The sequence below is a fragment of the Neofelis nebulosa genome, chromosome 4, assembly GCF_028018385.1.
Source record: "Neofelis nebulosa isolate mNeoNeb1 chromosome 4, mNeoNeb1.pri, whole genome shotgun sequence".
Taxonomy (NCBI): domain Eukaryota; kingdom Metazoa; phylum Chordata; class Mammalia; order Carnivora; family Felidae; genus Neofelis; species Neofelis nebulosa.
In genome coordinates, this window is record NC_080785.1 from 31,094,489 (window position 1) to 31,119,908 (window position 25,420).

Here is a 25,420-nt window from a genome sequence, read left to right on the forward strand (position 1 = left end):
GTTTCCTCCTGAAGAGAAACCGTCAGATGTGCATTAAAAAAAAAAAAAGGAATAAAAATCTATGTGTAGGTATATGAATAAATACATATAAATATACATACACACACACATATAGCTAGACAAATATAACACTTTGTTTCCTAAATTGAAAAGAGTCTTTGGCTGGGAATATGATTGAGTTCTCACCAATGTCATCAACTCAGAGCTTCACTTTGTTTAAGTAGTGGTAGTCAAGAAGTATGTAAGGTTTAGGCACCAGCCTTACTTCTCTGTGGACCACGCTGTCCAAGAGGCATGTGGGATGTAGGGTACTGGCTAATAAACTGGGTCATACATTGCAGAAAGCATTCTAAAAATATCACATATACAAAAACAACTGATTTTAAACATACTACCCTTTTTTGGTAATGACCAACAAAACCTTGTAATATACTTAAATTAGTAGCTATGGAGTTGTACTTGCCAACATATTTCCAAAAACTATCATCTAAAGCAGTGACACTCTTTAGGTGATATTAACTGTTTTGTTTCTTAAAGTCTCTTCCTCAATTCCCATTGTTGGCAGAAATCTACTATCTCCACTGTTCAGATTTAAGTGTTACTCACAATTGATGGGTTCTTTGAGTTTGTACATGTTACAAGGTTCCCCCAAATATGAGTATGATGTAGCCTAGATTTTGGAAAGGGAGGAAGTGTAAGAAAAAAGAGCAACAGTCAACCATGTTGTCCTGTTCAAGCATGCACATGTTTTATTTAAGTATTCTCCAAAGGTCTATTTTTTTCCAGCATAATGCAGGTATTATGCTATCCTTTGAAATAAGATATATGAATTTCAAACAAAATTGCCAAAAACAATGACCTTGGTTACTCCATATGGTACACAGAAATAATTACATTTCACTTACGATACAGATGCACTTAACACAGTCATCAATAGTCATTCACCACCAACACAGTAGATTTTTAAATCACCTAAAACACCAAAAAATTTTTTTCTTTTCCAAAAATCTAAAGAAATTAATAGTTTGGGATAAACGATAAGTTGAAAAGGAGGCAGAATTGTCAACTGAAATCATCTAACTTCGTTTTTTTAAATGTAGTATTAAGAACATGAAAATAGAACTTTTCATTGGGAATCAAAAGACCTAAGTATTCCTGATTGTGGTTTCCTTAGTCTACTTTTTAGGAAGTTTTTCGACCACTGCCATCAAAGAAGTTTCACTATATATTTTCTCTAGAAGCATAAAGTGACATGAGGCAGGTGTTAATATAATTGTTAATATTCACGCTCCAGGAAGATTAGTAACTTTTTAAAAGACATACTAGGTATAAAGCCAGTTCTTCCCGAGAGATAGTACAGTTTGCCTTACTTTTATGAAGCAAATGTTTATTAATATCTACTGTGTGCACAGCACTGTTCTAGAAGCTATTCTAGAAATGGGAAGCAAGAATTTCTGGCTTTACTCGAAAATGGTTGGATTAAGTCTTTTTTTATGATAAATTATGATAAGCATTTTAAAATCTCTACAGTAGAGGGATAATTATTAATTCTTTCCATGTACAGAAGCTAAACTTTATTTCTTACGGTGGTGGTTTGGAATGAACGAAACTTTTCATTTGACATACAACTTTTTTACACTGTCACGTGCAGACATGTCTGCTGATATAGTTTAAAGGTGAAAAGGTATAAAGACTTTTCACTTCAATGTACATAGAGATCAACTTTGCATCGTCAAACTCCTATCCTCCTGATTTAGTGGAGAAAATTGCTCCTTGCAGTCTACAGGAGCCTTTCTCAGATAAATTTGTGCTGCCTTCTCCAACGGCATAGAAAGCGTGCTTTCAACAAATATTGCTACATAAAGCACTCTAGTTTATCTCTGCATTTCAATTCACATTAGTTATTCTCAAAATGTATTCGAGATCTAAAGTAAAATAAATAATACATCAAGTGAGACTCTGGGATCACCGATTTTGTGATATTCATCCCAGCCTACCCTTTGCCTGAAACACAGAATGATATATCCAGTGTCTGGGCTTTTCCCTAACAGCAAAGAAGTTAGAGATCATTCATAGATGTCAACTCCTTTTTCCTAATTTTTGACAAGGGGATTGATGATGGTAATCTACTTACAAGCTAATATGTGGGGGAATACAAAAGTAGGAAAGTCATTTGAGCTACAAAACGTTAGTCCAGTTGATGACGATAAACCCACGAAAAGGTGCTATAGAAATACAAGAACAGATAATGCACTGTCACACGAATACAGAGGACCAAAGAATATTACTGAAAAACATTTATGGCACAATAGTTTTGGATTAAAAAGTTATCTAAAATCTGGCCACACCAGAAGTTTCTCTATGCATGTGGCTCTTACTGTATCTATGAGGATCTGGAAAGTACAACAACAACAAAAATCCTGATTCCTGATACAACAGGTGTACAATGAATTATTGCAGTTGTAACAGTATCTAGGTGCAAGGTAAAATGATAATTAATACTGAACTATCTGAACGCTTTAGATTTACTAATGAGCATCCCCATGAGAAATACCGCAGCTCTGAAAGGAGTTAATTTGCACAGCCCACCATGGAACATGAGCAATCAGCTTGTTGTAAGTGCACAGAAAGTCCCCCTTTCTACAATTATAATTTATCATGCCTATTCTGAAGACAACATAAGGACACTGAGATCACTGCTCCAAAGAATTCTAGCATGCATTATGATGGTTTCCTTCAGTCAATACAAATGTGTTGTATGAGTTTTTTTTAATATGTAATAATCTTCATCATAGCCAATGTTCATGGTTTTAACAGGAAAAATTTTTATCAAAATGTTTTCCATATTTTTTTGTTTTGCATTCAACTGGAACATTATGTTCAAAGATTTATTTTATTTATTTTATTAAAAAAGAGTTCAGATCATAAGAAGCATCGCTAGGTGGCATTTCATTGTGCTCAATCACAAAGTCAAAGGGTCACAGACTACTTCTCTGTAGAACAGGTCAGACTCTGTCTAGAAATGCCATTTGGTGGTTTTATTTCCATCCTCAAGTTTGGAAGCTTTGTTTTTATTTCACTGCCAACCTTCTTGCCTTGCTGTTTTCATCTGCAAAAGGTTTATTGTTTCTTCTTTCTTCCACACTGGAATTCTTTCCACAGCCAGAGCTCAAATTCTCTTAGACCTGGTTCCAATTGTCTTACAAAGCAGATACTCTGACAATATTTCCTCCTGAGTACTCAGGAGATTCTGGCCTGTCATCTCCTTCGGGGGTGGTTACTGGAGGTGTTGGGATGCTTATTATTGCTGTAGTCACATAAGGTTGTTCACAGTTTAGTTTAACACACTCTTCCATTTTGGCATTTAAACTGGATCGGCTGATGAGGAGAAAATAGATTTAAAAAAGTAAGTTGTTTACTTAAAAAAATTTCCCTGCAACTGAGGAATGTATTTTGTCAGTAACATTTCAAATATCTAATTACAGTCACCATGATTTTTAAAACATGAAGCCCTAAACCTTAATATATGTTGAAGTGAACATCGGTCAGGTCATTAATATTAAATGAGTGTCTAACAGCCAGCTCAATTTGGCTCAGGCAGTGTTTATCAAAGTGTTTTCTACGAAAATGCAAGAAAGAGACTCAGGCCAGTTTTGGAAAGCCAGGGTCAGGCAAAGTAAAATCGTTTTCTTTAAGACAGGACCTCTGAGAGCTTTGAGATGCTCCAATGAAAGGGATGTACCTCAATTACCTGTGAATGTGTCTCAGTTCTTTTGACCACAGAATTATTTTACTATCTTGTCTCTTTGGGAAAGATGATGCCCTTTAAGCTCTCAAGTTACTGACAGCCAATGTTAAGAACCCTAAAATGTTAGCCATTACCAATAATTCAAGATTTTCCTAAGTAGTATTCTTGCATGACTTTTATACTCTACGTGGATAGAGGGAAAAGGAGAAAGGAACAAGAAGGGTATACATGATATACTTAAATCTAATTATTTTCATGGAAATCTTACTTAAAATGTTTATGTCCTAAAATTTTCTTTCTAAGTACTTCTCTGCTTTCTACTTAATTTTGCAACGCAGAGGTGGAACATTTAGAGACAGAAATCTTTCATTGTTCTAAAATTTAATATTCTGGTCCCAGAGACATCTGATTTATGTAAATCAACACAGCCTGAATTCAGAATCTCATCCAGGTTTTTCACAAAGATTGTTGAATGAGAACAAAGAAGCAGCGCTGAATTAATGGATTGTTAATATAAAAACATAGCTATTTAATCTGAAGAACAAAGCAAAATTATTTTGGCAGGAATTGATCATTTTAATGAGTTGTATAGTTTAAATGGATTACTTTGTGTTGCACTTACATGTTTGTGGGAAAAACAGAAAGCAAATAAAGACAAGCAAAGGAAAATACTATCAGAAAAATTTCACTTAAGTTGTCCATAAACTAACCACAGGTGAACAATTGTAGCATATCACTTATCTTTTTTTGTGTGTTGGATTGATTTTTGTGCTTCTGGCAACTCAAAATAGCTTTATGATCAAAATTATATATTGGTTCAAGAGACTTGTATAGGCATAGTTTTATTTTTCACTGTTACGTTGAAGGTGTTGATTTATTTTAGGTGCTGCTGAGTACTTTCCAATGATACCAGTGTCAATCTAATTGGTCTCCTTTAGTAAGTGTTGAACATCTATCATTTAAGGCTATTTGCATTCACATAAGGGGCTCCTGAGTATAAAGGTGTCTGCCAAAATAAGAAAAAGTTGTGGAGGTAAGGAGGGAGAAGTACACTTGTTTGTGCCTGACCATCTTGTCTTCTTTCTAGTTTTCACACTGTACAACTGCTACTTTTGACTCAAATGAATATTACAGCATACTTATTACGGCATTAGCTTATCTCATACTAAACCCTAGGAACTAGGATTTAGATGCCACAGGACTTCTAAGGTGTATTTATTAAAAATAAGTAAATAAAAATTATTTGCTCCCCCACTGCGCCTGCCCCAATACCAAAAAATGCCAAATACACCAAGATAGCGACATGCCTGCAGGTGGAGATACGCTCTGGGAACAGGCACAGGTGTGTGCACCCACACAGATTAACCTCGGGTACCTGTTAGACAGCGGGGTTCTCTCCACACATCTGATCTGGATCGTACTGAGTTCCTGCACACTGCCTCGGTGGCTTCCTGATACATTGGCATTAGGGATGCGGAAGGTTTTTTTGTGTCGTCGTGAACAGCAAGTGCTGGTGACTCCTTGTTGTGACGAGAGAGAAGGGCTGTGACTTGAAGGACGGTTTCCAGTCGCAACTTCCATGCAGCTTTCTTCAAAGACTTGCTCATCCACAAACTCGTGATTCTGTTCCGTAGTCATGAGAACATGCGAAAAAGGCAACAAACACATTGTGATTTTAAGAAAGGAAATGAATGGCTTTATTTTTAAAACCCAAATAGGCCCATACACTTAGACTATCCAATGGGCAACTAGCCGCTTTCATAAATACTGGAATATCAAAGCCAACTCACGCTGGCATTTGTGTGAAAATAAAATCTCCGTTAGACTTTGAGATGGACAACTGCAGGCTGATTTAGTGTCTCTTTATGGACTAACCTTATCCGGAAATATCATTTATTAATTTAAGCATCATTTCTGGAAGTTCAGAGGCAAAGAAAAAAATGGTTGAAAATGCATGTAAAATAGTACCCACAGTGAATGTGTAAATTCACATTGACTTTTACTTTTTAAACAGTTTGGAATTAAGAGGCTATTAAGAGGCTATTTTAATAGAATGTCCCAAATTATATTGTCTGTTTTCCATTAGCAAATATTTTCACATGAGATTGAAAACATTTTTTAATTAGAAAATGAGATACTTAAAACATTTTCTATTTCTTTTTTCTCTTTTCTTTTCTTTTCCTTTCTTTCTTTTTTCTTTTTCTTTCTTTCCTTCTTTCTTTGTCTTTCTTTCTTTCTTTCTTTCTTTCTTTCTTTCTTTCTTTCTTTCTTTCTTTCTTTCTTTCAGAGAGAGAGTGCCAGCAGAGGAGAAGGGCAGAGGGAGAGGGAGGCAGAGAATCTTAAACAGGCTCCACATTCAGTGCAGAGCCTGATGTGGCGCTCAACTTGGGGCTTCACCTCATGACCCTGAGATCATGACCTGAACCAAAATCAAGAGTTAGACTCTTAACCAACTGAGCCACCCAGGTGCCTCTATACTTTCTATTTCTTCAGATGTTCCTCTAAAATTTCCAAGTATAGAAAATGACCCATTAGTTAAATAAATAAAATACTGCAAAATGTGCCACTTTATGTTTGATTCAGAAGAGGTTAGCACTGAACTCTGAGGTCTCCTTTCTTACTTTTGTGATACATCACTGGCTATACTCCCCTTAGCTCTGCTTGTATTCATGGTTCTTCTGGCCAAGAGGCAAACAGTGATGGGCATCATTTTGTATGCCGCATTTTAGACAAAACACAGTGAAAATTTTGTGTTTATAGTATTTAATAAAGAATCGCTTCCTAAAATGCCTATGTAAGATTTTACCTCATAAATGTAAGAGAAAAAATTTTGGTCCGAACTGCTGGAGAATGACTTCAATTACTATTTTTTTTCATTGTGTAGGTGGGAATAATCTTATAATGGAAGGCTTTGCACATGCCAAGTTCCACATAACCATCTCTCATCCTAAAATATTAGTGAAACGATTGAAGCAATTCACTGGCTAATAGCAAATAGATTGTTTTAGTTACTCATTTTGTTATTTCTTTGCTGAGACAAGCATTTTGAGGTAACTGAAATTTAAGAATCTACTGTTTAAAGTCCAGAGAATAATATGACCAGATAAGATGGAATTTCATTAAGAAGTGAATTTCGATGTCAAATTTTATAGAAAAAATATAGCTCATGAAGGATTCACAATCTGTTTTTTTCTTTTACCATGCACAATTCTCACACAAAATACAAGTATATAATGCATGAGATTCTAATTTTTCACATCAGTGATTGGAAGTGAAGAAGTCATTCTGTTGTTGGTTATTTTTGTAGGTAGCTCGATTTAAACTATGTTAATTGGCGCTAGGCAATTTTTATTTGAAAGGTAAAATAGTAAAAATAAAAGGTAAGATAGCAAAAAATGAAAATAAAAGAGAAGAGCATGGGGATAAATAGATTTGATTATTAATGTTACCATTTACCTTTGAAAGAGTATCCTAACAGTTATAGACCTTATCCTGTAAGTTATGGATCTTCAGTTAAAAATGCAAATATAGGGGTGCCTAGGTGGCTCAGTAGGTTGAGCGGCTGACTTCAGCTCAGGTCATGATTTCATGCTTCTTTGGATTCTCTATCTTCCTCTGTCTCTGTCCCTTCCCCTCTCGCTTACTCTCTTGCATATATATATGCAAATATAATCATGTAACTACCCTGTTTAAAGTCCTCAAGTAATTTTTCATTTATTATGAGATAAAGATCAAAATTACTCACATGCCTCCAAAGCCTCCATTATCTAGACTTTCTCTGTCTCTGCTTGAGTCTCTGTATGCTCTATCTTCTGATCACCCTCAAGTTCTTTCAGTTCCTCTTAGGCCAACTTCCAGCCGCCACCCCCCACCCTGCCCCCGGGTGCTCACATCACCCCTTAGCTCCTTCATTTCTTTGCCTAACTAGCTCCTAGGCATCCTGTGGGTCTCAGTGCAAGTTCTTCCAGGACAGCCCCTAGTGACTCCGCCCTCTGTGGCACTGCACTGTGGCCTCGTTTTTCCTCTGCAACTCATGACTGTTCTTCCGGTAACATCTGTGTTTTATCCCATATGTGGAAGCTTGACGGAGGCAGAAGCCACACCTGACTTCATGGTGTATCCAGGGTCTGGCTCACTGTCTGCCACATGATAGCCAAGTAATACAAATTTGTTGAATGACTGCATAAGGAAGTGAATAAATGCATGGGGAATATGTTGGAAATGAGAATACAAGTATGTACCTCTGGGGAGTGAGGGAGTAGACTTGATTCAAATATGGTGAAAGTTTTGTTTTGCCTTGTGGTCAAAGACTGTGACCCCTTTTGACAAGCCAGCTAGGGAAAGGGTACATTTGCTAAAGTGGAGATCCGAATGAAAGCTTCTAAGTGAAGAAGTGCTGGCTCAATCGTCAGTTCCAATGGGCTTCAGCGATTAAATGTGTCTTTTTTCTAATGGGAACACATAGTTTTTATTACCCATCTTGTTTATTACAACTTGTTTATGGAAAGATGCTTATATTCAGTTACTCTCTTTTTTTGTTGTTGTTATTGCTATTGTTTTTCCCTTTACCTAGATGTCAGTAATACATGAACTACATTGTTTTTTGTTTAATTAACATTTTAATGATCCGAGGAAAAATAATATTTTACAGGACCTGCAGTCAGCTGTTGGGAAACGACTTTCCATTGGCATTAAACTGATATTTTAGACTAGAGTTAAGATAATCTCTGAAGATAAAAACATTTTAAATAATTCTCTAAAATACTTTTCAAGTTGAAATGTCACTAGAGTCTTTCAAAGCAATTTCAAATATTGTGGGTTTCTTTCTTTCTTTTTTCATTTTTAGTATATTTTCCAGCAATGTAGACAGTGAAATCATACTTGGAAATGCTCAGTATCCACAAAAGCAAATGGTATTACTGTCTCCGTACAGGGGCGGACAGTCATGCCTTTTCCTTACCGTGGTTTTTTCCAGACAGTGAAGCAGGTGGTGGTGCTGGGTTTCAAAGCTGGAGCCGGATTTGCTCATGAAGGTCTGCTCATCCTCTGAGGACTGTTAACACACAGAAGACAGAAGTGCTTTCTATTTCATTTGCAAACAATGAGAACCTCAGCTACACATTTCCAGAGAGAGAGCTAGCCTATTTCCCGAGATTAAATGGCAGCATTTTAATTTTCTTTTAACCAAAAAGGGACAAATGTGCAGTTGCTTTTAATTTTGGTAATCAGCATTTATATTTCTGTCAAATTAGCGGTCTGAGCTTTTAGACTTGCCTCCCTGAATTGAAAATTTAAATCGGTTTTACTCATTCAACTACCAGCTACCTTTGAAAGCCTGGGAGCTATTCTTTTTGGATAATAAAGTTTAATCTAGTACTTAGATAATCCTGAAATCATGATCGTGCTCACCTACATAAAAGCTATTTTGATTGCAAGATGATTGGAATCCTAAATATTAAAGGAAAGTTTTGAGGTAAAAGTGAAGTTTCTCTTGTATTTGCTACTAGTGAGCTTTAGAACACTGAATGGTGTTCCCCTCCATTAAGAAGTAAAACAAGACATCATAACCCCACACAAATGAATTTTAAGGAACATAAATAATTTTGAAATAAAAATAGGTACTTGAGTCGTTGAGAATTTTTTACCTTTCCCATGTTTCAATAAGGCAGTGAAGAAATATTGCCCAATCGTGAATGGGAGTCATGATTCACTGGCAATATTTCATAGCCCAGGTTCTAATCTGCTACATACAGCCAATGAGACTGTACAGGGCAAGGTTATTTAAAAATGACACTTTTGTTGTTTCAGTAGCCATTTTCATAATTGCCCACAATAAAATTATATGGTTAAATAGAACTAAATCAATATTACACTAATAAATCGAACATTAAAAAAAGTGAAATGCTTGACTGTACCTGTAGTTGATTACTGAGTAAGCCATTCCGTTTGCTCTGCATGTAAGCATTGGCACTTCCGCTTTTGGCTGCCCGGATCCTGGCGAGTCTGGCTTTCTATAAGCCAGAAGAGAAATAAATGTTAATACTCATGAGTTGTTTTCTTAAAACAGCGAAGGCACTCTGGTGTAATGCTAATGTCAGCATATATATTTTTTTCGTGAACTTTTCCAGTAAGATCAATTAACTACTTTGGAGTCGGTGCATTTAAGATTTGTAATTAAGTCGTTTTAGTAAGATCAAGTTATTTCATTGTTGTTTCTGTCAACTGTGTTAAGAGAAAAATGACAGTATTCCTTTATTTATATTTTCACTTATCTCAATCTGAGTAACTTAATGAAATGAAGACTTAACATACGACCTTCCAAATCATTTTCATTTAAACTAATGTCTTTATAAATATTAGTAAATATATTCCAGGAACCAATTGCCTGCTTGCCTCTCTTCCTTTGTTTTTTCTCCTTCCCTCCTTCTTTCCTTCCTTACTTTTTAAAGTTTTTTTTAAAGGTTTTTATAAAAATGTATTTTAAAAATACATTTATGCTTTGAATTAAACAATGGAGGGTAAATAATAATGCAGTGTATCTGCATTCTCAAATATCAAAAAGCATTTTTTGGAATTATTTTGTTAATTGGGCAATGTAGACCCTATGCCAAATAACATGTAGTCTCAAAAAAAATCCCTAATTCATCCACTTTTTCTATTGACACTGGCCCCTACTGCACCATGCTTATCTGATTTCTATTTCTCTCTGGAATTTGTTGAGATGAGAACATAATGAGTCCCTCCAAGAAGCTTTATAAAATTATTTTTTAATTTTAAAACATTTATGTGTAGAGAACGTTCTCCAGTTTAGAGACTGAGGGTGGTTACTTCAATTGTTCACAGTTACAGTGAGATCACCAAAGTATATTACTAAGCAAACTAACTATTTAGCCGGATATCTGGTATTCCATTCTACTTTAGAACTGATGCTTGTGTATGGAATGAGTCATGGAATGAGTCTGGTTTTCACTTCCTGGAGGGCACTTTTTGATGAACATTCTGTTTGTAAGATGTGTATCTAGCAAGTGTATATAAGAAAGCAACTGGGATGGCTTCCTCAAGTTCTTATAAAATTACCCCATAAAGACTCCTTCTTTTCCCTTTCTAAACAACCCAGATAAATACTATCTGTAGTCTTTAACCCTGAGATTTTTTTAAAATAAAAATTTAAAAATTATCTAGCTTTTTAAAAATGAAAAATGATGGGGCGCCTGGGTGGCTCAGTCGGTTAGGCGGCCAACTTCGGCTCAGGTCATGATCTCACGGTCCGTGAGTTTGAGCCCCGCGTCGGGCTCTGTGCTGACAGCTCAGAGCCTGGAGCCCGTTTCAGATTCTGTGTCTCCCTCTTTCTCTGACCCTCCCCTGCTCATGCTCTGTCTCTCTCTGTCTCAAAAATAAATAAATGTTAAAAAAAATTAAAAAAAAAATGAAAAATGAATACATACATATGACAAAGATTTTATTAATACAAAAGTACATCAAAAACAAGTTAAGTCTCTCTGGACCCTGGAGCTACCCTACTGCTATGCTTCAGAGGCAACCACTGGCAATATTTCTAGTGAGTCTTGCCAGAAATTTTCTAGGGAGATAAAAGCATGTGTGTGTGTGTGTGTGTGTGTGTGTGTGTATTCATACATTTATACACACATATTTTTACTCATTTGGGACAATACGCCCCACACTCCTTTGCACTCAGCTGTTTCCATTTATTACATACTGGAACTCCTTCCATATCTACATATATAGATCCACCTCATTCATTATAAATATATAATATACCAATGAATAAAGCATCATTTATTTAACCAGCCAACTACTATTAATTTTTTAAAGCATCTTTTGCTACTACAAGCAATGGGTCCTGCCTTGAACATCATGATGTGCTTTTCGGCAAGACAGTTTCTAGAAGCAGAAGTATTCCTAGATCAAAGGGTGTCTGTGTGTGTGTGTGTTTTACCAACCTTCCCTCCAAAGTTGTACCAAGATGCCCTTTCACTCACAGCATTTAAGAGTAGCACTGAGACATCTGAAGCTCTCAAAATAGCATTAAGATATCATCTGGCTTCAACTCTACCCCTTCTCTCTTCCTCTCTGAATTTATTCTTCCTGTTTGTTGATTCCAACTTAAAATAATACTTTGTACAAAGATCATATTTATAAATGATGGGAAAAATAGACAAATTTCACTCTTTGTTGGCAGCATACTGTTTAGATCACTCAAAGCACTAGAGAATGAAGTGGGAAGGTAGGAAATTTTTAACTTCAAAAGCTGTGCTGCCCAGACAGGATTTCAGGCCAGAGTTGATAAAACAATGGGAAATGACAAGCATATTTGGAAATGACTTTGAATAGATGTAATAATTCAGAAATAACTAATTTAAATATACATTTGGTTTCCAGAAAGGGATTATTGTGGAAATTTAAGTCCTAAAGTCTTCTTGGTCTCCTGAAACAGTCAATGCCTTTTTTTTGGGGGGGTCTCCCTCTCCCCCCACCTTTTCTCTCTCCCTCCTCCTTCCCTCCCTCCTCCTTCCCCCCTCCCTTCTTTCTTACACCTCTCCTTCCTTCCCTCCTTCCTTCTGCAATTAATGCATGCAATTACATTGCCTGTATCTTAGTTCCTAGTCTCACATATGTTATTCTCCAAGCATTCAGCAGCAGTATTAGAAAACATTTTTTTTTCACAAATGAGACATTTATTTACATTAGCCAAAAATACTGTCCAGCAAAGGAAAATGACACATATTTTCCACATTGGGAAAGCCTACATACGGTGGCATCCACTACTACAGAAGTAGTTCTAAGCTTAGGGGAAAAGAAGCAGTTGTTGCAGGGACAGAATGGCCATTTTGCTAGGCCGCGTACTATGTTAGAAAAAGCCTCCCGTCTCAAATTTCAATCACGACTTGTCTTTCATTTTACAACAATAGTATATGAGTTAATTGGTTTAATCGGTCTTGTGGAGCACCACACCAAATGCCTGTTGAATAATGCCAGCTTTTATGACCTGTGATTACATCTTTGCTTTCAGTAGGTAATTGAGGAAATTTCTTTTATGAAGATATTTTAGAAAATCACTTTACTTCTGACCCACTCAGTATGACGATCTTGGCAACTGTGGCTTTGTAGATGAGAGGTTAAAAGAAAATCACCGGCTAGTAAGAGGAAATGTATTCCTTGCAGCCCCCACCCCTATTTTGTAGGAAATACAACTTCTTGGCACAGTCAAGTACCAGCAAATACTATGGCGTGAAAGTAAAGTCTCACTAAATACTTTAGCCTATTTGGAAAATAGGAGGAGGCTTTCAGATTTTTAATTAAACAAAAAGCTTATATTGTCTATGTAAAAACAAACATAGCTTTGAAGTTATTTTCAAATTCTTGAGAAACACCGATGGTGTTGGTAAAAATAAATTGTCTCATAAACACATTTCCCCCCAAGCATCTCAATTCTTCATAAATTCAGTTTTCATCTAAATTCTCTAAATTCAGCAGGATTTCTCAAAGTTGGGGTCCAAGGAACTAGTAAGTGTTATGGGTAAAATCCAAACCAACCAAATGAACAAACAACAGGTTCTGTGGTCAAGAGAAGTTTGGAAATGCCCAGAAGTCAAATAGGTTTCTTTGCTGTTGGATTCCTTACAACATATTGTGGATGTTCACTGTGAAGTCAAAAGGGGGATATGGTATATAATTTTTCTCAAACTAATTTGACATGGAACCCTTTTATTGTAGAGTTTTCAGAGGCTAGAATGCAGTGGTTTTTAGCAAGTGGATTGTTTTTTAATTGTACCAAATGACATTATATAAACTTTACAATGTATTCCCTGAAACAGCAGGGGACCCAATCAGAGATGGTATAAGCCAAAAACCACTGAGATAGCAATTTTCTTATATGTGATCTATCTTCTAAATGAAGTGGGAGGTAGATTGTGAGGAGTTATTGGACCATGTTGTTGTCAAATCACAAAATGTTTTCAATACCTTTGAAAAATAAAGGTATCCTAGATAGCTTTACAAGTCGGGTAGAGAAGACCTTTCTCCTTTGTAATGTGAGGCAATTCCTTACTCTTCAAATACCAGCCCGCATGCTGCATGCGGAAATCTGGAAATTTTACTTAGACTTGTTTCTTTCATTTAAGGTTTAGTAAAATGCCTCATGTGGAGGTAGCAGAGTAAGCGTTAACAGCTTTTACAGATTTAAGGATTTATTGGAACCTTTCCATTTGTTAAGGTAAATAGCTCCCCTAGAAATGAGACAAGTTAGTGCCAAATACTAATAAAAAGAGAGAGAGAAGAAATCAGTTGAAGATAGTGCAAAACTGTCAGCTCTAGAGCTTGGTTAATCCTGGTAATTGCAGGGCTGGGCAGAAACAATGCCGGCAATTGGGTCAGTGGAAGGGACCCTGAAAGAAAGGGTCAGTGAAAGAGAGGGCCACGAGAGTTCTCTAGGTGGGAAGAGGTAAGAACTGAAAGAAGATGTGGGAGGGTACCAAAGACAAAACTCATGCTTCCCAATATTGTTTTCAACTGGTCCTAGGACTGTCCACCCAACCTTAGGAATGGAGGACACTGTCAAGGTGAAGAAGAGTTCACTGTTCATTCTTTCACTCATTTCACTAATTGTTAAGTGCCTATTTTACGCTGGGCACCACACTCAGACAAATGGAGGAGAGGGAGAATATGTATAATACATGATAGTAGAGTCTGTGTAATGTTGTAGAAGGGAAGATGGAACAATTAATGGTGTCCACATCATTTAGAGAAATCTTCATAAAATGGGTAATATTTGAGCTGAGTATTGCACCCTGAGTAGGGGTTTGCCAGGTGGTATGAAGATGGAATGGAGACTTAAGAGCAGAACTCAGTAATTCAATAAGACTGAAACATAGAGTGGATATCAAGAAGTATATAACCTCCAGACTCTTACATGTGTTGATAATGGGGGTTCTTAAACTATAGATAAACATCTAGTTATCCACAGAGATGTGGGGTAGGGCCTGAGTGATACTTTTTAATATTGGATAATCTAAGAGAGATCATACTCAGGCTGTATTTATTGTTATTTATTGTATTTATTCTAGAATTATATAAAAATTATTTGATTTGGACATTAATTAATGTACTAGACAATCGTTCTCAAAGTATGGTTTCCAGACCAACAGTATCGCCATCACTTAGGAAATTTTCAGACTGTAATCCCACACTATTGAATCAAATGCTACAGGGGTGGGTCTAACAATCTATATTTTATATTCTATTTCAGATGATTCCAATGAATCTAAAGTTTGGTAACCACCAGAGTAAAGTATGATAAAAGACTGAGTATTGGTAACTTCTTTCTGTATCAGTGCCAACATTTTTATGTGACAAGTAAAAAATTGTACTTACATTGTCCATTGGCTGTACATGGGCTCATTGATTCAAAACTTCTCACTGTATTTAGAATTATCTATAGGAAAATCCCTAAAATACATAACTCTAATGATGCCAGAATTTCTTTGTCTTAGACTTTAATCAGTAGGTGTGCATGCATAAGACAGTCATCTGTAAAATGGAAATAATAACACACTCTGTGTGCTGAGGAGAGTGTTCTCAAATGTATATTTAAAATTTTTTTACTGTTTATTTATTTTTAAGAGAGAGAGAGAGAGAGAGAGAGAGAGTGAGCAAGGAGGGGCAGAGAGAGAAGGAGACAGAGAATCTGAAGCAGGCTCCAAGATCTGAGCTCTCAGCACAGAGTCTGATGTGGGGCCTGAACTCACGAATCAGGAGATCATGACCTGAGCTGAAGTTGGATGCTTAACTGATGGAGCCACCCAGGTACCCCTCAGATGCATATTAGATATATTTCACACTTTTGCTTAAGCTTAGAGTTGAAAAAAGGACCAAACGCTGAAAAACATGGTCTAAAAAAGTGTTTTGTAATATTCCTTATTATTCAGCTTGACTGATGTTTTTACTAAATGGACTGTTTGCTTGACTGAATTAGTGGCTAATTTTTCATAACTTTGATACTTGTCAAATCACCTCATTCCAGATAAACCTAAACTGCCTTTAACCAAGGAATAAATTCTATATTTATTTATGCAAAAAGGCTTCTAAATTATTCTAAGATTGTCTTTCCTGATCTGATTGTTGCAGATGACAAAGTTTGAAGAAATACAGATATTTTGGTGTTCAATTTATCTGAAAATCAGATTTGTACTTCCTATGTTTTCCATATAGGTAGTTCCCCCCCCCCCCCCACCACCTCCTCCACTGGGAAAATGAATTATAGGTAGCTCTTATGCTCTTATATCAAGGAAGGGATTTCTAGAATGAAGATGGATGGGTCCTGGGCATCTAAGATTTTTGTAGGATTTTTGTCCTTTTAAACAATGTACATGTGTGCCCAGTTAGAAGGATTGTAACGTGTGGGCAGAGCCACAGCTGTGAGCATGAAAGTCCTGGGGGAGGGGCCAACGGTGGTCACAATTTCTCCATCTCCAAAGATATACCTTACGTGAGACTACAAAACTGCTCAGAAGGTGCCTTTTGCTAGCCTCTGTTTATTGAATTATCAGTTCCAAAATTCATATTAATTGGACTACTCTATTCTTTATAATAATTAAAGGCTAGGTACCTGTCCAAACTTGGGGGAGTCTATAAAGCAAGAAAGGACAAGGCTGAAAAAGTGACTCTTTGCAAAGGCAGAGGATCTGTGATGTTAGACTTGAACATGTTCTTTGGACAGTATGCTCTGTGACCACACTGATTACCCTGAACTTTCCCGAGAGTTACGTTTTGAGATTTTATACTCGACTAAAAGACCAACATCGTTCAAAAGCATACTTAAAATCCTGTTCTGGAATTAGCTACAAAGCCAGTAGCTTTGAACTGCACCCAAATGTCTCATGATAGTTTAGAGTTATACTACATTACCGGCATTGTGGATCCATTTTAGTCATGGTTGTGGATATTAAAAACTATCTATCCATAAAGGACAACGATGGAGTATCCATGAGGAATACTGGAAATCTAGTGCCATGGTCTTAAAGAAACTACACAAGAGATTTCCAAAATTCTTTCTTTTTTTTTTTTAATGTTTTTATTTATTTTTGAGACAGAGACAGAGCATGAGCAGGGGAGGGGCCAGAGAGAGAGGGAGACACAGAATCTGAAGCAGGCTCCAGGCTCTGAGCTGTCAGCACAGAGCCCGACATGGGGCTCGAACCCATGGACTGTGAGATCATGACCTGAGCTGAAGTCGGACGCTCAACTGACTGAGCCACCCAGGTGCCCCTCCAAAATTGTTTCTAAGCAGCAAGGGCCCTGACTCTAAAGGTGACTATTTTGACAAAAAATTGGAGAAGGGAAGTGTGTTAACATTTAGTCGGGTTTTCTGAGAGGCAGTCTACCATAATGTTTATGTGTATGAACCTGGGTGTCAGGTTGGCTTAGATTGAATTTCTCAATTTCTGCATACTTTAGGATCCTTATCTAAAAAATAGGAATAATAATGTTGACTCACTCCTAGACTCATGAAAACAATATGAATTATTTAAAAAAAAAAAACACCAAACCAGTACCCGGCACATAGTAAAACCAGAAATAAATGTTAAATATTGTTACTATTATGATATACTCATATAGATTTATATAAATTTTTGAGGCAGGTACATTTTCCCCATTTTACAGTTGTGTATACACCCTTACTCTTAGAGGGATTAATAACTGGCACGAAGTTCAGAGAAACAGTAAACTGGGCCAGGAATAAAACTCAGCTATTAATGATCAGATTTCTCCTAGTTCCTGGGTCAACTATTTAAAATATCTGAGACATATCTTAGTTCCTTTTAATAGTCCTTGCTTACTGGAACCAGCTTGATCCCTGATGGGCAAAGACGAAATGAATTAGATCTAGAAATCTGATTCTGATAAAATTTGCCAAGAATCTATCTTTGATTTTACTACTATCATTAGTGCTGTTTACTAGATAATTCTTTCTCTCTGCCTCTGATTGCACAGTAGGATTATATTCCCCTGCCCACTTTGAAGTTACACATGGCTATGTGACTTACTTTGGCTAGTGCAATAGAAATGGAAGTGACCTGGCCCACTTCCAGGAGGAGGTTTTAGGAGTCAGCGTGATTCATCATGTCCTGTTATCCCGGCTTGAATGATTGCAGAATACCTTGTCAAGATGGAGTTTCTATCACTGGACCAGTAATGGACCCGCAGCATGACTGAGAAATATTCCTTGTTGTTTTAAGCCACTGAGATATTAAGGTTCCTTTTTTACTGTAGTATAACCTAGCCTGTGCTGACTTATGCAACTATCGACCAAAACTGGAACACTGAATAGCCAGTAAGGGATTTTTAAAGCTCACTATAAAAAGGGGGAGATGTTAAATCATGATTGCACAGAGCTGAATACACACCTTCTGTGCTCTCCGTTTGTCTGCTCGTTGATTTTGGTGGTAGATCCGACTGAAGTTAGATACGATCACTGGAACAGGTAGAGCAATGACCAAGACCCCACTCAGTGAACAGATGGAACCAAATATCTTCCCTGCTATGGTTTTTGGTACCATGTCACCATACCTGGGTTAGAGAGAAAAACATGGTTTTAAGTCACAGAAATTTATTTTCACCTGCTACAAATAGCTTTTTACCCGAAGTCAAATGATTTTTTAGACCAATCTATCTCTACTTCATGACTACCATATACATGGGTGAAGACCTTAATAAACCAGAAATTATGAATATCTGAATATGAAAAAAATTATCTTTCAATATTGCAGGAATTGATTCCAATATTTAGATATCTCTTTGATTGGAAAATGTTTTAAGCCAGATGATGTAATGATAGCTCTTCAGTTTGCCCTTTATATAACATGGCAAAATTCTTCACATTTACTTAAAAAAATTTTTTTTTAACATTTATTTATTTTTGAAACAGAGAGAGACAGAGCATGAATGTGGGAGGGTCAGAGAGAGAGAGAGAGAGAGAGAGAGAGAGAGAGAGGGAGACACAGAATCCAAAGCAGGCTCTAGGCTCTGAGCTGTCAGCACAGAGCCCAAAGTGGGGCTCGAACTCAGGGACCGTGAGATCATGAACTGAACCGAAGTCAGATGCTTAACGGACTGAGTCACTCAGGCGCCCCTCTTTACATTTATTTATAGTTAGTATTTCCATGCTGAATTTCATAGTCTAGATAACATCTCTTTCCACTTAATTTTTTCAGCATTAGATTGGTTATGAAATTTAAGTAGAAAAAGTGTTATATCACATTCTTTCTATCAGATATAATCACTTAAAAAAAGCTTTCCAAGGTCTCATTAACTTTCACTTGTTAAATACAATGGTTATTTCTTCATGATGATCTTATTCAATCTCTCATTTGTACTTGATTAGTTTTCTCTCTTCTTGCAACACTTTCCATTGGCTTCAGTATTGGAAAATTCCCTTCGCGGTCCTCCTAACTCAATGGCTGTTCCTCTGTCTTCTTTTCTGGCTCCCCCTTCCCCTTATCTGATTTTTAAATCTTGGAGTAATTTTAGCTCTCAGACTCTTACTGTCTCCATATAAGCCCTTTCCTATGTGATATCATCCAATCTCATAGCTTGCAGTTGTTGCTGATACCCTAATTTATGTTGACAACCCTAATGTCTACCTAGAAAATCAGACTCATGTCTTCAGTGGTCTAGTCTGATTTTTCCTACCCCTGGATTTTTAAGAACCAATTAAGAGCCAGTTAAAACAAATTAGCCAATAAGGAACTTTTATTTCCCTAGCTTCCTCTGCCACCTTCAAATCTGTTCCTCCCAGTCTATCACCTCCAATTCCATAGAACTGCAAACCACTCAACTGCTTGTATCAAAATTGAAAGAGTTACCTCAATTCTCAGTCACGCATCTCATTTTTGAGCTAGTCTTGTTATCTCTGACCAAACTGAATTATGTCCTATTATGGTCTCTTTCCTCAACCTCCATTTTGTCACAACAACCCAAGCAATCATCATTTCTTGCCAGAGTGATGGATAGATATAGCTTCTTACCCTAACTCTCTCCTCCATATTTACCACTTTACAATTCATGCCAACATAGCAGTTGGAGTTATGGTTTTAGAATGGAGAGTGCACTGGTGCCACTTCGCTTAAACCTTCTAATAGACTTGGAACTAAAATAGATCCAAACTCTTCAGTTTTATCTCCAAGGGCCTATATCATTTAATTACCACCTGTATCTCATACCACCTTGCACCAAGTCCACTGTCTTCCAGCTATGCTGGCCATCTGGCTTTTTGTCCACAATGTGCAGCCCCCAGATCATCATTATTCAGGTTGAGACTTAAATGTCTCCATTCCAGAAGTTATTTTCTGGCCACCTTATCCATAGTGGTCTTATTCTCTCCCCTAGTCATTCTCTTTAACATTTTCCCATTTAATGACCTTCACAGTACTATTAACACATGATATTTTATAACTTATTAACATATTTATTTTTTGACCACCCACCTGCCCTGCTGACATTAGAATATAACCTTGACAAAGCAAGATCTGCTCTATTTAGTCCGACTAGCACAAAGCTGCCTCAATAAATATTAGTCAAAGAATCCATTTTCTCTACCTTATTCTAAGAATTCATTTCTGGAGAGGGGGCAAGAAGGATGTCTTTTGATCGTATTACTGCAGAGGCTGCCCGGCTGTGCCTGTAGAGCCCCAACCTCTCCATGTTCACTTGAGGGGTCTGGGGTGCTCAGCACTCTGAGAGGAGCTCAGGTTTTGGAATCCAGACTCAAGGAGGTTTAGGAGGATATGGGGATGCATTACATCTTGAAGGGTGGCCCAGGAAATGATCACTCTGATTTTGTTTTGTGGGAAAACATTTGTGTGTCAATGTGGGAGAGGGAAGTTGCAGGGTAATTGGCCCAGGAAAGGCTGGTGGTGACAGCCTATTCGATAACCCATTCCAGGCTCTGGTCCCAGTTACTCATTCTTGTCAGTGTTTGTGGGTGATCAGCTGTTGAGCTAATTCACTGTAACTAAAATTCCCACAGGTTTTGGCATCAGAATGGCGGTATTAATTAATAGTGAGACAAACAGACAGACAAAAGAATAGAATAAATCCAGGAACTGGAATGCTGTGTCCATATGAAACAGGGTATTTTTCTGTAGTCCATCAGGGAAGTTAAGTTATAATCTGAAGTTTATGTTAGTAAGGAAACAGTCACACATAGAAGAATTTATAAGGTGAACGATCAAGTCTTGAGGACTTTTGTCCTATAGGGATCTGTCAGTGGAATTGGAAGATCAATGTTTTATACAATGCTGTGTACACATGAGCCGATTTCCATGTTTGCCAAAGTTTCCATTGAGTGCCCAGCCGTATTTTAAAGACATCTTTTTTCTCTTTGCACTGATTGTACAGTAGGTCCTGGATAAGTCTGAAACACACAAGCAGCTTTTCAAAAAAAAAAAAAAAAACGGTGAGGGGTTGATTTTAATGTCTACCAATCAGGATCTAGAAAGATTTTCTAAAAGGGGAAAATAAATAAAGCTCAACTATGTTTGTTGTGGCCAGAATAGATAAGCATTGAGTCCATGCAAATAAAATAAACCTTGTAAGATATAAATACATAAAATAAAATAAATAAAATAGCTAAATGAACACAAAATAAAGTTTTTCCTGTCTTTCTCTAAGAGACTTTTAAAAATTAGTATTTATCAGCTATTTTTGTATCCTAGGCTCACTATATAATAGAGTAGGCAAGGCTGGCACTCTTGTAATTATTAGAGGAACTTAAGGGCTAAACTGTGTGGTATGGACCCAAAGCTCAGTAAGACTTTAAGAAGACAGAAGGTTTGTAAGTTCAAGTAGCAGGCTGTGGTGGTGGTAGGGATGGAGGCTAATCATATGTTCAGAAAGACCTTACCTCAGAGAAGAGGAGAGAAAATAGACTCTGAGGGACTCAGTCAAAGGAATTCTGAGCCAATTGATAAAGCACGTTTTCCTGGGAAAGCGATTTTTGACAAAGTGCCCAGGATTCAACTAGAGAAATAATCACTGCAAATCCTTTTTGAATATAAACAGAGATTATAATATAAATAAATACATAAAGCAGAAAGTGAACTTGGTACTCAGAGGGGAAAAAATGGGCAAAGTGAAATTTCTTGTACAGTTTGTAACAAAAGGGTAGAAAGTAAAGATATGAGCCAGCTTGCTAAAAGGCAGAAAATTCATAGTCTAGAAGGATCCATAAGAAAAAAGAGATAACAGATAGAATAGGGGTACTTTAATGTCATGAAACTGTGCTAATCTGCATCAAATGCAATTACATTTATTATTTACCTCCACCGTATTTTTTTTACAATCCAAATTTTCTTCTCAATCAAAAGCAAAGGTGACCCTTGAGGTGACTGGCCAGGACTGCAGTGATCACGACGGGAAGCAGAAGGGACAACAAAGTGCTTGTTGGAGGGGGCATCTTCTCCATCTTTTACTCTTGAGTCAAAGGACAGATCTTTCTCAAGATACAGAAAATGAGGATGGGCCCCAAGTCTCTGCTGTTGTGAAACTAGGGTAGAGGGAGATGGGAGGCTTCCTGTTCCCCACTTCTTTTCAAGATTGGACTGCTGTTGATATTTGCAATATTTTAAGCATATTTCACTTGTTTGAATATGCTGGAGAATCACCACAAATACACAGTGTGATTTGTATCTATTCTTACATTGTCCGTTGTGTCTCTCTTCTCACTTAGGATAACCTTGAGAATGGGAGTTTTATCTGCAAACTTATAATTGGGCACAGAATCTACTGGGGATAGGAAATAGCTCTCTGGCAAAACCATCTGCTTTCCTTTGTTTAACAAAAGATCTTTTAACTAGTATTCATACTTGTAGTAAGAAGCAAAATAGCATTATACACCTCAGGAATCATACCTCAAACTCGGTGGAGGAAAGGCTTAGAATAGAAAGCTTCATAATGAGAGGTGACACTCTAGCTAACTGATCATGTAGTTTAAGTATTGCCTACAATACTGCCATCTTTTAATGATTATTTCTATCCAAGGCAAGTTGTTTACTGGTTGGTATTTTATTCTTTTTGTTCCATATAAAAGCACGCCTCATTTTTCCTGACTCCCTACTCTTAAATTTATGCTAAGCCCAGCAGTATTATATATTCTAGTCTTTCTGTTTTTCTTCAGAATTTAATATTATTTCTCCAGTCTTCAAAAATCCATTTCCCAAGAAGATTTACACTAAAACTTTATGTAGATGTGGTTTTGTTTTCATAGAGACATTTTTTCCTATATTTAAATAAAATTTATTAAAAGATTATAAGGGGCTTCTAAGGTCTGCTAAGATAAATATTGAATTCCTAAAAGATAGAAGAAAACAGGGGAGAAGATAGCATGATATAAAAGGAATCACTCTCCAAAAGTTTTGCATAATAAAAATAAGCAGACTTGACCTCTGTTCATTGAAAGGAAGCTTTCCCCATCTTTCTACTTTCTTCCATTTCTCACTTCCTTCCACTTTTTCCTACATTTATCATGTAGAGCCAGTCCTGTTTCATTCTGCTTTTTTTTTTTTTACCCTGGACATCTGCCAAACCTGATATTTACTGCTCCTTTCCCTCCTCATGTCAGTTAAAAAGGTACAACATGGAATTGTTATTCATGTAAAAATATTAATTCTAAATTTTCACATACTGCCCCAAATACTTGTTTAAAATTATATCATTTGTCATGTGTTAAAGACCATATTGAATGGAAGACCAATTCCCCAGAAAAGATTCAGTTATTGGTTCTTGAACATTTTACTCTTAAATATCATTGAAAAGTTTCTGCAAAGTACTTAAATTGTGCCATGCACTCAATGATAGAGAAGGGGCTAAATTAGGTTAATTCAGACAAACAGGTAGAATGCATATATCTTCCATCCATCCATCCATCCATCCATCCACCCATCCACCCATCCATCCATCTATGTATGTTTAAACATAATATATTGCAAAGCAAATTTTATTAATTTCCACACAATTTTTCCCTTTTTGGCATTTGTCCAGAAATCCTATGACTAAAGTATGCTTGTCTTTAGATCTCAAATGGAGAAATAGTTCCTGGAATTTTCTTATGCAGTGTTCAAACACAATACTGTTAGCTTCCTAGTCCTATTCATATAGTTTCTATTTTTTCTTCTCTTTTTATTTGAAGAGTATAAATGTAGGCTCATTTTATAAAAGAGAAATGTTATATAAGCAAACCTCCCCAGCTAAGGAATGACTTTTCATCTGTTAAGCTATTTCCCATGGATACTAAGAAAGAAAACAAAAGCTGTGTGTTTTATAAACACTCATGAAGGTAGGAAAGATCTTCAAATAACAGGAAGGAAATACTTATTTAAATATAAACCTCAGTGCTTACTGTAACTCAATCTCTCACTCTCCCTCTTTCTTTTTCACAATGAAAAGATCTTAAATTGCTAGGTATAAGGACTCGAGTGAATGGATCCTATGCAGCTGCACAGAACTCTGGGAGCACCCTGTACATTGTGTAGGGCAGGTGCTGGTTCAATAAAGCTGTGCTTCAACTACTACATTAGGGGGAAAAAAATCCCACAGCTTCATAGGGGACATGAATCTGTATTTGGAAATGTAAGTATTCGAAAAATAGGTATCTGCTATTATATGTCTGAATGTGTCTCCCCCAGATTCATACCTTGACATCCTAATGCTTAATATGATGGTATTAGGAGGTGGGGGTTTGGGGAGGTGATTAGATCATGAAAGCAGAGCCCAAACAAATGGCATTCTTATAAAAAGAGGCCCTACAGAGTTATCTAGCCCCTTTTACTCTGAGTTCACAGCAAGAAGGGCAGTCTATGAACCAGGAAACAACACCTCACCACCACACTGAATCTGTTGGTGACATAATCTTGAACTTCTCAGCCTCCAGAGCTGTGAGAAATACATGTCTGCTCTTTATAAAGTACCAAGTCTGTGGTATTTTGTTACAGCAGCCTGAATGGACTAAGACAGTATCCTTAAGAAATTAGATGAAAGTGATATGTATAATAATAACCTGGTAAAAGCTATGAACTGTCTGTGTGTGTGTGTGTGTATGTGTGTGTGTGTGCGTGTGTGTGTGTGTGTGTGTGTGTGTGTGTGTGTATTTTACCTACTGATTTTGTGTTTGAATTTTCTCCTAGACATGACCACTGGTCAGAGAAGTCTGTGAACTCTTTTCTTCTGACCTGAAATCTGGATCACTTCTCAACTAATCATTCTATCCTTTAGGGTCTTAGTGGCTAGTTATTTATGGATTTTCTGATATCAGTTTGGCATCCTAGAAGGATCATAGTTTGATGGCTAATTTTTTTTATAGTAGCTGCAATGTTTGCAAATAGCAAATGACTTTTCTTTAAGTGTTGCTGTATAACACCTGCTTGTGGCATGCAAACTGTTTGCCAGAGAGGCCCTCGTATTACTTTAACAATAGACAGATTTCTCTTGTTTGCCAGAGAGGCCCTCGTATTACTTTAACAATAGACAGATTTCTCTTTGACATTTTAAAAATCAATATTTGCCTAAAAAGCTGCTTTGATTTTGTTTCCACCTCCCTTGCCTGTAGGATTAATCCTACACTATCCTAGCTGCGTTGAAAACTTGAGAAGCTTTTGGATT

The 25,420-nt window shown here is 36.8% G+C and overlaps 1 protein-coding gene across 1 annotated transcript in view; it reads right to left on the reverse strand.

The window, feature by feature from the left end:
- Positions 1-723: 723 nt before the first annotated feature.
- Positions 724-25,420, reverse strand: part of KCND2 (potassium voltage-gated channel subfamily D member 2) — a 488,185-nt gene continuing 463,488 nt past the window's right edge. Inside the window, exons 2-6 of the mRNA XM_058724485.1 lie at positions 18,172-18,334; positions 9,664-9,759; positions 8,709-8,801; positions 5,124-5,371; positions 724-3,378 (exon numbers count right to left, since the gene is read on the reverse strand). Of these exons, the coding sequence (XP_058580468.1) occupies positions 3,201-3,378; positions 5,124-5,371; positions 8,709-8,801; positions 9,664-9,759; positions 18,172-18,334 (778 nt within the window). The 3' untranslated portion in view covers positions 724-3,200. The remainder of the gene's footprint in view (positions 3,379-5,123; positions 5,372-8,708; positions 8,802-9,663; positions 9,760-18,171; positions 18,335-25,420) is intronic.